At 59.2% G+C, this 13,972-nt stretch overlaps 3 protein-coding genes across 3 annotated transcripts in view; 1 reads left to right on the top strand and 2 right to left on the bottom strand.

The window, feature by feature from the left end:
* Positions 1 to 511: 511 nt before the first annotated feature.
* Positions 512 to 3,041, top strand: MPDU1 (mannose-P-dolichol utilization defect 1). The gene is made up of 6 exons (XM_077746877.1): positions 512 to 695; positions 1,633 to 1,698; positions 1,875 to 2,007; positions 2,336 to 2,449; positions 2,705 to 2,854; positions 2,935 to 3,041. Exons 1-6 carry the CDS (start codon positions 593 to 595, stop codon positions 3,026 to 3,028), a joined length of 660 nt encoding a protein of 219 aa, XP_077603003.1. The 5' UTR covers positions 512 to 592; the 3' UTR covers positions 3,029 to 3,041.
* A 532-nt stretch (positions 3,042 to 3,573) lies between these two features.
* On the bottom strand, positions 3,574 to 5,438 carry SOX15 (SRY-box transcription factor 15). Its single transcript, XM_077746749.1, has 3 exons — positions 4,381 to 5,438; positions 4,185 to 4,263; positions 3,574 to 4,055 (listed from the first exon to the last, which is right to left on the bottom strand). Exons 1-3 carry the CDS (start codon positions 4,816 to 4,818, stop codon positions 3,787 to 3,789), a joined length of 786 nt encoding a protein of 261 aa, XP_077602875.1. The 5' UTR covers positions 4,819 to 5,438; the 3' UTR covers positions 3,574 to 3,786.
* Positions 5,439 to 6,324: 886 nt separating this feature from the next.
* The window catches only part of FXR2 (FMR1 autosomal homolog 2), a 15,628-nt gene continuing 7,980 nt past the window's right edge, over positions 6,325 to 13,972 (bottom strand). The window contains exons 7-17 of the mRNA XM_077746748.1: positions 12,570 to 12,686; positions 9,889 to 10,059; positions 9,605 to 9,683; positions 9,287 to 9,396; positions 8,975 to 9,061; positions 8,443 to 8,665; positions 8,080 to 8,277; positions 7,787 to 7,987; positions 7,595 to 7,690; positions 7,367 to 7,467; positions 6,325 to 7,021 (exon numbers count right to left, since the gene is read on the bottom strand). Of these exons, the coding sequence (XP_077602874.1) occupies positions 6,926 to 7,021; positions 7,367 to 7,467; positions 7,595 to 7,690; positions 7,787 to 7,987; positions 8,080 to 8,277; positions 8,443 to 8,665; positions 8,975 to 9,061; positions 9,287 to 9,396; positions 9,605 to 9,683; positions 9,889 to 10,059; positions 12,570 to 12,686 (1,479 nt within the window). The 3' untranslated portion in view covers positions 6,325 to 6,925. The remainder of the gene's footprint in view (positions 7,022 to 7,366; positions 7,468 to 7,594; positions 7,691 to 7,786; positions 7,988 to 8,079; positions 8,278 to 8,442; positions 8,666 to 8,974; positions 9,062 to 9,286; positions 9,397 to 9,604; positions 9,684 to 9,888; positions 10,060 to 12,569; positions 12,687 to 13,972) is intronic.

Raw genomic sequence — 13,972 nt, 5'->3', positions numbered from 1 at the left:
TCTTCTGCTTCGGGTCCCGGCCCAGCAGCTTCTGGCGCTCGCAGCCGCCGAGGCCCGGGCGAACCGGGGGAGGGAGAGCCACGGGCCCTGCGCGCAGCTTCGGCGCCGGCCGACCCGCTGCCACCGGCGCCGTTCCCTCCGGAGACGCCGAGAGCACCGCAGACGGGGCGCTACGCCGCCCCCCCACCCAACGCCCTTTTGGAGACTCAGGCTCCTTCTCTCTCAACTTCGAACGAGGCGACGTCGGCCTGGGGAAGACAAGATGGCGCCGCGCAGAAGGCGCCAAGAAAGGAAGGAGGGTAAACGTGGCCTCCGAACTGGAAGCGTAAACAAAGGCGCGAAAGCTGTCACTGCGCAGGCGCAGAGCCTTAAGCACGCCGCAAAATTCTAACAGAGAGGGTGCGTCCCAAATGTGGTCTCTGGACGAGACCTAGTCTACGCCGCAGAAGGTGGGGAGGAGTAGGAAAAAAGCGAGGAACAGGGGGCGGTACCGCCTAGACGCGGGGAGGTAGGGGGCGGAGTGTCCAGAGCGCGCATGCGCACCGTACGTCAATGGCGGCCCGGAGAGACTGGCGGAAGCTAGCTTTGCAACATGGCGGCCGAGGCAGACGGCCCGCTCAAGCGAGTGCTGGTGCCGCTTCTCTTACCTGAGAAATGCTACGACCAAATTTTCGTCCAGTGGGACTTGCTGCACGGTGAGTTTAATTCGGCATCCTATCAAAGTTCTCCTCGAGCGCCCTCGGCCCCGCGTGGGACGTGACCGCGGGTTAGGCGGCGGCGGCGACCGCGGCTCCGCTGGGCTGGGCGGAAGTCGCCCCGGGCCGCGGCGGAAGTGCCTCGGTCTCCTTGGAGGGAGCTCGCCATATTTGGGCGGGAGGCCGGCGGAACTACTTCTTTGTGAAGCTTGCGCTTTAGCGATGATGACGGACGGACTCAAAATCTTACAAAGTTAAAATCTGATCAAATCGTTCCAGCCTTTAATAGATCACTGTACTCTCAGGGGCCAAGTTACACTGGTTTCAAAGGCTCCTTCCATCCTCCACTTCTGCCCTTGGTCTCGTTCCGGAATAGCCCACCTTCTGCGACGCCCTTGCACACAAAGCCCACCTCAGACACCAGACCCTTTGGGAGGCCTTCCCAGTCAGCCCTTGTCAGTTCCTGGTCCGCCACCGTGCTCCTGCGACACGATTTGGTCGAAGTCATGACTCCAGCCCTGGGCTAATAAGCTCCTGGGGCCGGGAGAGCTTCCAGGATCGGAAGATGCGGGCCAGGGACAGAAGGTTCAGGAATGAGGTACAGGGAGATCTGTCCTTGGAGTGGATCGCCTAGTTGCTCAGAAGAGAATAACGGCTTGGAGGACCGTTGGGCATTGCTCAACTTTTCAGGGAAGCAGTGGAGACCCTTGGAAGTCAGACCAAGTCCAGCTGTCATTGGTGCAGCATGAGCTGTTCTGGAAAGTCACCTGCCTGACAGTGATAGGATTTGAAGCAGGAAGGGCCACACAACCCAGGGCTTCCTTGTGTGGGTAGGTCAGGGTCTTCAGGAGCAGCGGCAACGCATAGGAGCCTGAAAGGCCTTTATTTACCCCTGGCCTGGATTCCAGCAGCCTGTTTACCCCTTTTCTCTTCTCAGTTCCCTGCCTCAAGATCCTCCTCAGCAAAGGCCTGGGTCTGGGCATTGTGGCTGGGTCACTGCTGGGTATGTATCTTTTCTCTTCCCGCTGCGGGATGCGGGTGGAGGGCTGAGATGCTGTGAACTGGGTGGGTCCTTTGCCCACAACTGGGGCTACCGCGCTTCCCAGGCGGCTCTGTAGCTGTCGAGTTGCACTCACAGGGGGTGTCAGCTCATGCCTGCCCTTCTCATCCTTTCTCTAGTAAAGCTGCCCCAGGTGTTTAAAATCCTGAGAGCCCAGAGTGCCGAAGGGTTGAGCCTTCAGTCCGTCATGCTGGAGCTAGTGGCATTGACGGGCACCATGGTCTACAGCATCACCAACAACTTCCCCTTCAGGTGAGGGGGCCTGACCGCCTTCCCCCAGGCTGAATGCTGACGGCTCTAACGGGGCCGGGGCAGTAGGGCGAGGCAGATGCAAGGTCAGGAAGCCTTAAGCCTTCCTGAAGCCTGGCCATTCACTGTGGGCGTGATGAGGTGAGCAGCCCTGAGAATGCCCAGGATCTAGACCGAGTCCTTTGGAGGGGGGGCGGGGTGCGTTGGGAGCCAGGCAGGGCTACAGGACAGGGAGGGATCTGAGAAATGGGTCCCCAGATGGACGGGCCATGGAGGCTCTCCTGCCTCTTTCCAGGCCCGCCTTTCTTCTTCCCAACTCTTGACTCCGCAGCTCTTGGGGGGAAGCCCTGTTCCTGATGCTGCAGACGGTCACCATCTGCTTCCTGACCCTGCACTACAGTGGACAGACTGTGAGAGGTGCTGGGAATTTACCCAAGGGCAGGGTGTGGCTCCTGGGGGAACTCGGGCCTGGGGAAGGAAGCCAGAGCACTGGAGAGGTTGACCGGGACGCCTGATCTCCCTGACCCGCAGGCGGCATTTTCCTGGTGAGCTATGCACTGGTCCTGCTGGCTCTGCTGTCCCCACTGCCACCTCCGTCCCTGATCACCCTGCTCCAGGCCTCCAACGTGCCTGCTGTAGTCGTGGGGAGGGTGAGTACGGGGAACAGGGCAAGGATATCGCGTGGGGTGAGCGTGGTAAGAGGTCAGACGACAGAACCCAGTCTCCGTTTGTCCCCTAGCTGCTCCAAGCAGCCACTAACTACCGGAACGGCCACACAGGCCAGCTCTCCGCGGTCACCGTCTTTCTGCTCTTTGCGGGCTCCTTGGCCAGAATCTTCACCTCCATCCAGGTGAGTGCACCTTCTGCCCTCTAGAGGGCACTACAGCCTCGTGTCCTGGCCCTCCTTGACCCCGGCTGTCTCTCCCCTAGGAGACCGGAGACCCCCTTATGGCTGGAACCTTCGTGGTCTCTTCCCTCTGCAACGGCCTCATTGCATCCCAGATCCTCTATTACTGGAACGTAAAGGCCCCCGGCAAGAAGAANGCCCGCCTCCCAAGCGCAGGGCCAGTCCCACCTGAACCGGTGTGCTGGTGTGACTTCTGATCATTCATTCCTCTGCAGTCGCAAAATTCTGGAGCCAGGGTTTCAGTGGAATTGCCGATCCTGAGAAGGGACGGGGACTTCCAGGTGGACATTTGGCACCTCCTGCGCACTGTCCTGTGCACGTTCTACCAATTCATTTATTTATGTCGGCTGAGAGCCTCTCCCTACTTCGGTATTCTGGGGCCAAAGTCTGCCCTGTCCCCTCATGTCCCCACGTCCCTGGTGGCCCCGGGGGACAGAGCCTGGGTAGCGGAAGGAACTAGGGGCCGCCCCCTCCCTGAACCCGGTTGGGACGGTCTCCAGGACCCCAGTGCTGGGCAGGCGGTGGGGAAGGAGGGCGGAGAATGACTCAGGCACAGCCCCAGGGCGGGGTGAGCGGCTCCCTGCCCCGGCAGGCCCAGGCGGAAGGGGGTGGGGCCTGCTGGTTCCTGCTGCAGTGAAGGGGAACAGAAATGGGGCAATAAAGACTCAGAAACCGGGTTTAATCATAAAAACTGTGTTCGTTCTAAAAAAAAAGTTTGTTGGGGCGGAGTGAGGGAACCGCAGCACAGGCCTCTGAACAGCGGGCCAACGAGGTTCTAAAGGGTTCAAAGGGTTAGCAGCCTGGCGTGGGGGGTGGAAGGTTCTGGGTGAAAAAGGAGACGGAAGGTGTTCCTGGGAGGTCCATGTCCACGAGGGTTAGAGGTGGGTCAGGGGCATGGGGGTCCCGGACAGGGGAGGGTTGTACACAGTGGGCGAGCCTGGGGGTAGGTAGGGGCTGTAGTGGGGGAGCAGCTCGCCCTGGAGCCGCGGGTTACTCTGAGGAAGGGAGCCCGGCGACGACGCCTCTGGTTTACAGTGGGAAGAGCTGCAAAGAGGGAGACACGGGTTNCCGGCTTGCGTGCGGCGCCTGCTTTCCTCCTCCGGGGCAGCAGGCCAGGAAGGGGCCGAGCTGGGCCGGGCCTCTCCTTGCCCCGCGGGCAGGGAGAGGAAGCCGGGTCACAGGAGGGCCAGAAGCGGGCAGGAAACGGGAAATTCAGGTAACCAGAACGTGATCATGTCCGGGCTGGGGGTGAGGGGGGCCCTGGGGGGGCCACCGTGTCGGGCCGGGAGGGAAACCTCCTGCAGGGAAACTCGGGCCAGCAGAGCGTTTCCCGGCCCAGGCTTCACGGGGCCCTGGGGGGGGCGGGGGGAGGGATGGGTGACCCCCCAGTCTCTGCCGGAAGTGACCTCTGCACGGGGCGAACTGGGGGGGTCCCTGCCGGTCCCCCAACGCGCGCCCCAGGCNCAGACCGGCCCGCCGCCAGCCGCGCCGCCGCCTCCCTGGCCGAAGTGGGGCGGCCCCGCGGCCGCGCTCTTGCTCTTGCGCCGAGGCCGGTACTTGTAGTCGGGGTAGTCGCGCAGGTGCCGGGCGCGGAGCCGCTTGGCCTCTTCCACGAAGGGCCGCTTCTCGTCCTCGCCCAGCAGCTTCCACTGCGCGCCCAGGCGCTTGGAGATCTCCGAGTTGTGCATCTTCGGGTTCTGCTGCGCCATCTGGCGGCGCTGCGCGGAGCTCCACACCATGAACGCGTTCATGGGCCGCTTCACCTTCTCCAGGGGAAGCCCCCCGGCCCCCACCGGGCTGCCGGCGGCCTCGCGCTCCGGGCAGCCCGAGGCCGAGGTGGCGGGAGCAGGGGGCGCGGGGGCCTCCAGGCTCCAGGCCTGGTCGTGTGAGGAGCCGGGCAGCGCCATGGGGGCGGTGGGGTGCAGGGAAGCCTTGAGAGGGCGGCCTGCACGCCCTCCCCTCCGAGGTGAAACGCCGATGCCCGGGGCCGGGGTCCTGAAGATGGAAAGGTCTTCCTAGTCTCAAGTCGTCCCAGAGAAACTCGCGGCCTTAAAAAGTAGACGTCGTCCTCAAGTTCAGAGTCCGTAGAATGGAGCGCCTGCTCCCAACCAGTCAGGCGCCCCCTGGAGAGCCGGGCGCCAAGCCCGCTGCCCCGGACCCCGCACCCCCACAGAGGGGATGCGCTCTCCGGCCCCCGGAGCCGCGGGCGTCCCGGCCGCAGGCCGCTACGCCGTGGCCGCGCTCCCGGGTCCCTGGAGTCCCTCGGCTCGGTGGCCCCAGCCCCTCACCTGGCTTCAGCGTCTGTGGCTGGTGGGTGGGCCAGGCCGGGAACAGCTTTTAACCAGACTCCTCCCCACTCCCTCCCGGCAGACCGCGCCTCCTTAAGGGCGCCAACGTCCCCCTCCCTTAGGCGAACCCAGGTGTCCCAGGCCTCCCAGCCCCCAACGCTCCCCCTCGGGGCACCACGCCCCCTCCCCACCCAAGACCCAGAAGTCAAGCCTTCCGCCCCAGGTAGCTCTCTGATCGGCTTCCCCTCCCTTCTTGAGCTTTGGCAATTTAAAGTCAATTTTTTGGCACAATGGGACTCAGCACAGGGGAATCAAAAGCCCTCAGGGTCACAATCGAGCCAGGAGGAAGTTGGGAACACCCCACCCCCTACCCCAAACCCTTTCCTAGTGCCCATTGCTCCTCCAAACCCCTGACCTGCCCCTGGGGCAACAAAGTCAGGCAGCAGGGAGGCAGGCCGTTTTTGTTTCCTGACTCATCCCAGCAGGTGCTCAAGTGGTGACTCAGCCGCTTTCTCCAGGTGAGAAAACCGGCCCTCCCAACTCCGGCCCCGGCCCCGGCTTCTCCGCTGCCTGATGGCTCCCTCTCCAAACCCGAGTCTGAAGGCAGGGAGCCAGGGACCCCAAGACAACCTCCCCCCGCACCCCGGACTCAGCAGTCAGCAGCGTGGATGCGATGCCAGAGAGCGAGCCAGCGGGAGCGAGGGCTGGACACCTAAGTCGCAGAGGCTGTCGTGTGGGGATCCCTGCTCCCCATCCTGCCCCGGGCCCAGCCCAAGCCCCAGGACTCGGGTAATCGGATTAAGCAGCGGCCTTGGCCCTCCGCTCTGAGCAGACACGGCTGGGAGCAGTCCTACCTAGCCTGCTGTGACTCAGGGTAAAGGAGTGGCCCAGCTCTCCTACCAGCAAACCTGGGGGAGGGGAGAAGCCACAGGCCACAGGCCACTGTCCTGAACCTGAAAGCGACCTGGGCCTGGGGAACCTAGGAATGTCAGGAATTCCCAGAAGCAGACCATCTTTGGAACCCTAGAGAAGCCAGGTGTGGAGACACCGGAAACGGCCCGGCAAGTCAAGCCTGGAGAATCTGATGGACCAAACTGAGCACAAGGAAGGCGCGGGAACCACAAAGCCATTTGGATTTTTTTATTCTCTTTTTAAATACTGTACAGTGAAAAATAAATACGCCTTCTCATCCACCAGACAAGGTTGGTCCCCCCTCCCCTGGGGGACCTTGTCACCCCCGCTTCATACACACCCCTGGTTCTACTCCAAAACCTTCCCCATGCCTCCCACCCACTTAGACCCTTACTATCCCCGTCTTCCACAGTGATGAGGCCCCAGAAATGGGGGGTACAGGATGGGAGGAGGGATAGCAGGGGAGCCCCCCTGAACTGTCAAATCTGGGTGGATCAAGGAGCACCCCGCACCAGCAGGCGGAGAATGGGGGTGTTCAGAGAGATCGGGGCATTGGAGGATAAAGGCACATCCAGTCTGATGGGGAAGGAGAGAGGCTCCCCTCACCCTTGGGGGTAAGGGCGGACAAGAGGGAGGGGGTATGACCCTGTTACACACCCCTCCACGAGCTCCTGGAGGTTGAGGGGGGACCCAAGCTGCTGTGCCACCCCCCTCCCCCCTAGATAAGAGCAGCTCCAGCGCAGGTCAGTCGGGCCTGGGAGGCCGTGGTGTTGGGCAGCAAGCGATATGAAGGGAGGGGTGTGGGCCGGAGGTCTTATGAAACCCCGTTCACCAAACTACCCAACTCCAGGGGGGCCGGGAGCTCCCCGTTCTCTGAGGGACCCTTAGGAAGCTTGCTGACAGAGTCTCCCTGGGGGGGGGGGAAGTGGGAAAGAAAACAGGGAAAGGCAGGAAGGAGGACGGTCAGTGCAAATGCAGGTGAGACCCCCCTGCCATCCCAGGGCCCTGGCACCCTGCGCCCCAGGGGCTGATCCCCCCCACCGGCCGCTCTAGGAACTCACAGGAGGGAGTCCAGAAGCTCCCGAACACACCTCCCTCTGTCCTGTCCTATCCAAACTTTCCACTACTCTAGACGGCGGTCTACACCCTAGATGTCGCTTCCTCTGCAGTTTAGCAAGAGGTCCCTCCGCGACTTCCTTGCGCCAGGCCCCAGCAGAGGAAGGGACGTGGGCTCAATGACACGTCACAGGCCTACCTTCTGTCCTGCAAGGGAGTCCTCTGAGGGTTTAGTGCGTTCCAGGGGCGGCCGCTGGCGGCTCTGAGACTCCGCTCGGGAGATGTAGTCAGCCACGGTCACTGCAGAAGGCGGAGGACCGAGGGCTTCAGAGAGAACCAGGTGCCCAGCCTCTGGACGCCCCCAACCCTCCCCCCACCCGCGCTCCCTCTGCTCCAAGGAAGGACACGGGCCGCGGTGTGAGCTCACCTGGCTGACGGTCTCCACTGATAGAGCCATCGGTCCTGTTCCCGCGGTTCCGGCGACGGCGGCTCCGGTTCCGACGCTGGGGTCTTGACTCGTCTTCTGCGGGGCAGGGAAAACCTGAGCCGTGCACCTGGCCCCCCGCACCTCGGCTCCCGCCCAGCTCGAATTCTTTGAGACCCCGGGCAGCGCCCTCACCTAGGCCGTTCTCCGTCATGCTCGGCCCGTCCGATTCCAGGCCTCCGTCCATGACAGTCCTGTCCTCGTCTGTGCGGCGGCGGCGGGAGCGGCGGCGCCTGGCACTTGCTGGCGGCGGTTCCCCGGGCTCTGAATCGACAGGAGGTTCTGGTTCGGAGGTGTCCAGGAGGCTGTAGGGATTGCTGTCTGGATCTTTCAGCACTGGTTAGAGGAAGAGGAGGAGCTGGTCAGCAGCTGTCCACCATCTTTCCTTTCGGCCTACAGTCTCGCCCCCAGCTGTCTGCTGCTAGTACCTGAACTGATAGATGAAGCGCTGTATCTTGTGGTGGGCCGGGGGGCGGGTGGGGGTCCCCTACCCCGGCCCCCAATCGGCCGCCTCCGGCTTTCTTCCCCCCGGGTTTGGGGGTCCCGGTCACCAGGCCCAGCTCTACTGGGCTCCTCCCTCTTCTCGGACTCAGTCTCAGAAGCTGTGGACGGGTCTGAGCTGGGGCCTGAAGGACACAGCGGGCTTCAAACAGCGTCGCACCCCGCGCCCCCTCACAAGTCCCCCAGACAAGCGCCATCTTCAGTGTGTCCATCACCCTTCCCAGGAGATTCTGCCAGACCCCTGCCTCTCTCCAAGGCCCGCTGCCATTCACCCCCCAGGGCTGTCTTACCGTAGGCGGGGCCACCTGTCCTCCGGCCGCGGCCCCGGCCCCCGTAGCTGCCCCCGTAGGTGCGGGTGGTGTGGAGGGAGGAGGAGGAGCTCTCGTCCGTGGTATAGCCAGCCTTGTCGCTGCCACCGCCGCCGCGCCCGCTCCCAGGAGGCCGAAAGCCCAGCCCGATCTGCCGAAGCTGTTCATCGATTTGCAGCCTCTCCAGGCGGAGCTGCTCCACCTCCTGGGTGGTGGAAGACCGAGAAAGATACAGAAGGGGGAGGAGATGAAGACCCGGGGACAGCCTCCTTCTCTCAGGCTTCTCTGCCCTGACTGTCCCCACACCTCAACTCTCAGGACTGCAAGATGGAAGACACCAGCTGAGCATGGAAAATTCTGCGATGCGACCCCACAGCCCCACACTTCCGCTCAGCGCTTTCTGCCCCACCCAGACACAAACGGGGCATCCCAACTGCTAACGTTATCCACCGGCAGGCAGCCTTCGTCTCCTCGCCACCCCCAGATCTTCCCCGTCCGGCTTCGGGCTCTGTACCTGCAGGTAGGAGAGATGATATTCCAGCAGAGCCTGGGCATTGCTGATATTCTCCCGGGTGCCAACAAATATGAAGGGAACCATGCCCTGCACGGCACACAGGGCGGGAGGGTGAGGAGGGCCGATGCGAGTAGTAAGTCCGCCCCAACGCTTCCGGAAGCTCACCCAGAGGGACGGTTCTGGGCTCTCATCTCCGGGGGAAACAGCAGCTCCCATCCCCCACCCCCTGGAGACCCCGGCCCACGTAGAAGGGCTCTGCAAACGACCCCACCTACTCCGGGAAGCCAGCCTCCAGATGCAGACGCCCCGTACCTCCTCCCTGGGGTTCTTCTTGTCATTGTCGCCTTCGACGCGGACCCTCACCACACCAGACTTATCCACAATCTCCTGGATCACTTTCCCGTTCTTCCCAATCACTTTGCCTGAATNATGACCTAAGCGAAAGTCGGACGCTTAACCGACTAAGCCACCCAGGCGCCCCTGTTCTTCCATTTCTGTCACCCGCACAAGACCGTTGGCTCTGTCCCAGGGAAACTGCAAGTCCGCAGGGAGGCGCCGGGCCCAGAACCCCTTCAGGAATCTCACTCCCGGCGCCACCGGTACTGTTATCCGCACGCACCCTCAACTCACCAACAAGGTTCCTGGGCACCTGCACGGAGTCCTCCGAAAACTCCAGGTAGCTTCGGGCCTGCCGGCACGCCTCAGGAGTCTAGAGAGCGCGACGGGGGGCGGGGGTCACTCACAGAGGACCTGGCTCTCCACGGGGGCCTTCCTGCCACCCCTCTCCGCCTTTGGGAAAGTGTGCTACTGCCAAGCCAGGGCGGGAAGCAGTGGACGGTACCTGGGCTTCCCGGCCACCTCACCTTTCTTCTCTCTACCCACAACGACCTAAGCAACAGCTGTCTTTTGCTGACCTCCCCATAGATGCGGAAAGTGCAGGTCTCCTCGCCCAACTCGATGGCAGTCACCCCGGGCACTTTCCGGGCCTGCTGGATGTTGGCACCGTGAGTCCCGATCGCCAGTCCCATCAGGTCCTCTCGCACCGTGAACTCCTCCTGGAAGGCTGCCGCCAGCTGCTTACTTGTCTGAAAGGAAAAGGTGCTGCGGGATCCAAGGCGGTGGGACCGGCACACCCGTTCCCCCGGGCACCCGGCACGCGGCCTGACTTCAGGGAGAGAAACACACGGGAAAACAAGTCACAACTACCCGGGCCCACTGACCCCAGGCCCCCTGCACGGGAGAACTCGGGATCTTTTTTCCACTCCTACCTTGCAGACACCAGTGGCCTAGCAGGGAGAGGAGGTAAATGGGGGCCGAGTTTGGGCTGGGAGCCGCCAAAGTTCTGGACTTGACCTAACACCATCTGGTTACACGATCCTAACCAAAACATGCTCTCTGCTAAACGACTACACCTGCCTTACCCATCCCCAGACTAGCAAGAGGATTAAATAAAGTCGGTGAGAAAGAACCTTTCACAAGGTAAACGCAAGGCTAAGGAACTACTATTACCTTAACCGAACTAACATCAACTCCCAAACTATAACCCACCAAGCGGAGTAGAAAGCAAAGGTTCAGGAAAGCAGAAAAGCAGCCGTGAACACCCCACTACCTCATTCCGCAACCAGTCCTTAGACACCTGGTACAAGGGCAGGAAGACAGGGAAGGTTCTAGAAAAGAGTCCTAGGTAGGAAGCCCCAAACAGGAAAGATTTCTAAAAAGGAACATTCCTGATTGCAGTCCGCTACTTCCTACTTCCATGAGGGATGAGGCTGTGTTGCAGCAAGGACTTACACGAGGCAAAAAGACAGAAAGCTGAACAAGAGTCTACACTGGACATTCAAAATAAGAGTTGGGGAGGGAGCAAGGGTGGGAGAGGATTTACAATGATTTACAAATGTCCTCTGAAGAAGTTTCCCAACGGTTTTAATTCTTAAGTGGCCTGATGGGTACAAGGGCACCTGTTCTTTTTTCCTTTACAGTCCATGTTTCAAAGTAATTTTTAAAAAATGGGCAAAATCTCTCAAAGACATGCTCCTGTTCTTTTTTTAATGTTTACTTTTGAAAAAGTGAGAGCACACGCACATATGGTGGATGGGTAGAGAGAGGGAGGGAGACAGGGCGTTCAAAGCCGGCTCCGTGCTGAGTAGAGAGCCTGATGCGGGACTTACTGAACCCACAAACCTCGAGAACATGACCTAAGCCATAGTTGGACGCTTGACCAACTGAGCCACCCAAGTGCCAATTTTTTTTTTTTTAAATGTTCTTTTATTTCTGAGAGAGAGAGACAGATAGCATGAACAGGGGAGGGTCAGAGAGAGAGAGGGAGACACAGAATCTGAAACAGGCTCCAGGCTCTGAGCTGGCTGTCAGCACAGAACCTGACGCGGGGCTTGAACCCATGAGCAGTGAGATCATGACCTGAGCTGAAGTCGGACGCTCTACCGACTGAGCCAGCCAGGCGCCCTGACTTAAGACCTTGCACGTGTGGCTAACTTCGTATCCAGCACACTTTACCACGCTGATCAGTGCAGCCAGGTCCTAGGAGGGGTGAATAGTCTACGTCTGGTCACCAGAGATTCTGCCCACTGGGACCTGAAGCAGACAGAATTTGTATCATCTGGGGGAAAGGTTAATTTTTTTTTTTTTAATGTTTTATTTATTTTTTTAGGAGAGAGAGAGAGACAGCGTGAGCAGGGGAGGGTCAGAGAGAGAGGGAGTCACAGACTGAAACAGGCTCCAGGCTCTGAACTGGCAGTCAGCACAGAGCCCGACGCGGGGCTCGAACCCACGAACCGTGAGATCATGACCCAAGCGAAAGTCGGACGCTTAACTGACTAAGCCACCCAGGCGCCCCGGGAAAGGTTAATTTTTAACTGCCAGTGCCTTAAGTAGCATCCCTGCAGAAGTGAAAAGATTACCATGATCCAAAATTTGCTCAGGCTCAGAGAAAAGCCTCCCCAAAGGCTCAGTTCTCTTGATGAATGCAAACACACACCCACACTGCTTGTTTAGAACGGAACACTGCCTGAGAAAAGGGAATCTGACCATACGCTATCAGGACCGAAAAAGACCTTATAGAAATCATCTTGTCTACCTGCCTCATCGTCACAGGCAGAGATCAAGCCCACAGGAATCCAATGATCTGCCAAAACCCAAATTCCGACAAAACAAGACTTGGGATTTCAAGTCTGGTGGTCTTTCCAATGTACAAATCGTTCTCAAACATGCCCTGCAAAGCAGTTTGATTCCCAGAGGTGATCTGGGGGAGGCCGGTGGAGGTCAGGCCCACACCCTCTCCTCTTTTAGACAGAGCTGCTCTGATTGATCTGTTTTCTGTGCTGTGCTTTCAAGTAACACTTCACTTGATCAAAGGGTCCCATGGTTAAGAAAAAAGTTTGGGAACAACTGTACTATTATAACATGGCAGAGCTCTGCCATCTGGAGGAGTCTGGGGTAAATTAGCAGACACAGGTTTAATGGCCCAGAAAGGCCTTAGTCTTTTTATTCTGTAAACACAAGAGCATGGGTGAAAGATGGGGGTGGGAAGGGAGGACAACAATACCATTCAGCAGGAAAAAGCGGAGCCAGAACTTACCTCTAGGTGTTTGGTGGCTTCTTCATTGCGGGACATGAGTAGCAGTTTGGTGCGCAGGCTTCGAAAATGCATGTCACCCAGCAGGGACGCCCGCTTCACGGGAGCCTCTGTGGTCGACTGGGAAGAAACCGATGGAAAAAAATCATTAAAAAAAAAAAAAGTGAATACACACCGGGAGAGGCCAGGAGAGGGGAATTGGGGTGCCTATATATCTAGAAAACGATAGGAATTAAGAAATGAAGCTGGGGGGCACCTGGGTGGCTCAGTCGATTAGGTGTCCGACTTTGGCTCAGGTCATGATCTCGCAGTTTGTGGTTTCAAGCTCCGCGGCGGGCTCTGAGCTGCCAGCACAGGGCCTGGAGCCTGCTTCAGATTCTGTGTCTCCCTCTCTCTGCTCCTGCCCTGCTCACGCTCTGCCCCCCGCTCACTCTCCATCTCTCTCAAAAATGAANAAAAAAAACGAATAAATATTTAAAAAATTAAAAAAGGAAGAAAAAGAAGAAATGAAGCTAGGGAAGACAAAAATCACTGTCCGTCTCACAAGGGCCTAGTCTCTTGGTACCAAGGGGAAGGGATCTTAGGTAGCAAGCAGAGCTGAGAACCGTACAGTCTATTTGAGTCCAAATATGTAAAGGAGGGTCCAGCCCAGAGGGCAACACAATGGACAAGTTAAAAAAAAATAAATAAATGGGGGCGCCTGGGTGGCTCAGTCAGTTGAGCGTCCGACTTCGGCTCAGGTCATGATCTCACGGTTGGTGGGTTTGAGCCCCATGTCAGGCTCTGTGCTGACAGCTAGCTCAGAGCCTGGAGCCTGCTTCAGATTCTGTGTCTCCCTCTCTCTCTGACCCTCCCCTGCTCACTCACTCTCAGAAACAAATAAAAACATTTAAAAAATAATAAAAGAATAAATGGGAGGTCCTACATGAGGGAGACTATGGAAATGTGGGCTACCTGGGCCCACAGGGATCTGAACAATAAAGTCTCCTCTGACAAATAAATATAAGCACCTCCGAGCTCCTCCCTTTCTGCAAAGGAGTTAAAAAAAATAGAAGGAAAAACTGCTGAAAGGGCTGACGCGAACCTCAGGCCAAGTAACTCACCAGAATGAAGAGCTCACTATTTGTGATGTTGAGAAAGATGCAGTTCGCTCCCAGCGCTTTCTTAAACTCCTTATGGACGTTTTCATTGGAGCAGCTGCAGAGGAAGAGGAGGGGCGCTCAGGGGCCCAGGGGAGAGGGCGGGATGACAACAACGAGAAGAGGAAGGACCGCAGCAAGTGGACAGGGACGGACGGAAGGAACTGGGAGCAGGGAGGGCTCTGGAGAAGACGGACGGGGGGCCAGGCGAAATCAGGGCGGAGAGGAGGACTGAGGGGGGGGGGGGGGGGGGCGCCGGGGGCGCGC

This window comes from Crocuta crocuta, unplaced genomic scaffold (genome assembly GCF_008692635.1).
Source record: "Crocuta crocuta isolate KB4526 unplaced genomic scaffold, BGI_CrCroc_1.0 scaffold139, whole genome shotgun sequence".
Lineage (NCBI taxonomy): Eukaryota > Metazoa > Chordata > Mammalia > Carnivora > Hyaenidae > Crocuta > Crocuta crocuta.
This window is presented reverse-complemented; position numbering and strand designations above follow the sequence as displayed.

Coding starts and splice junctions, on each gene's coding strand:
- MPDU1 (XM_077746877.1), top strand. CDS start 593: ATGGCGGCCGAGGCAGACGGCCCGCTCAAGCGAGTGCTGGTGCCGCTT. Junction 696..1,632: donor CCAGTGGGACTTGCTGCACG/GTGAGTTTAATT, acceptor TTCTCTTCTCAG/TTCCCTGCCTCAAGATCCTC. Junction 2,450..2,704: donor AATTTACCCAAGGGCAGGGT/GTGGCTCCTGGG, acceptor GAGCGTGGTAAG/AGGTCAGACGACAGAACCCA.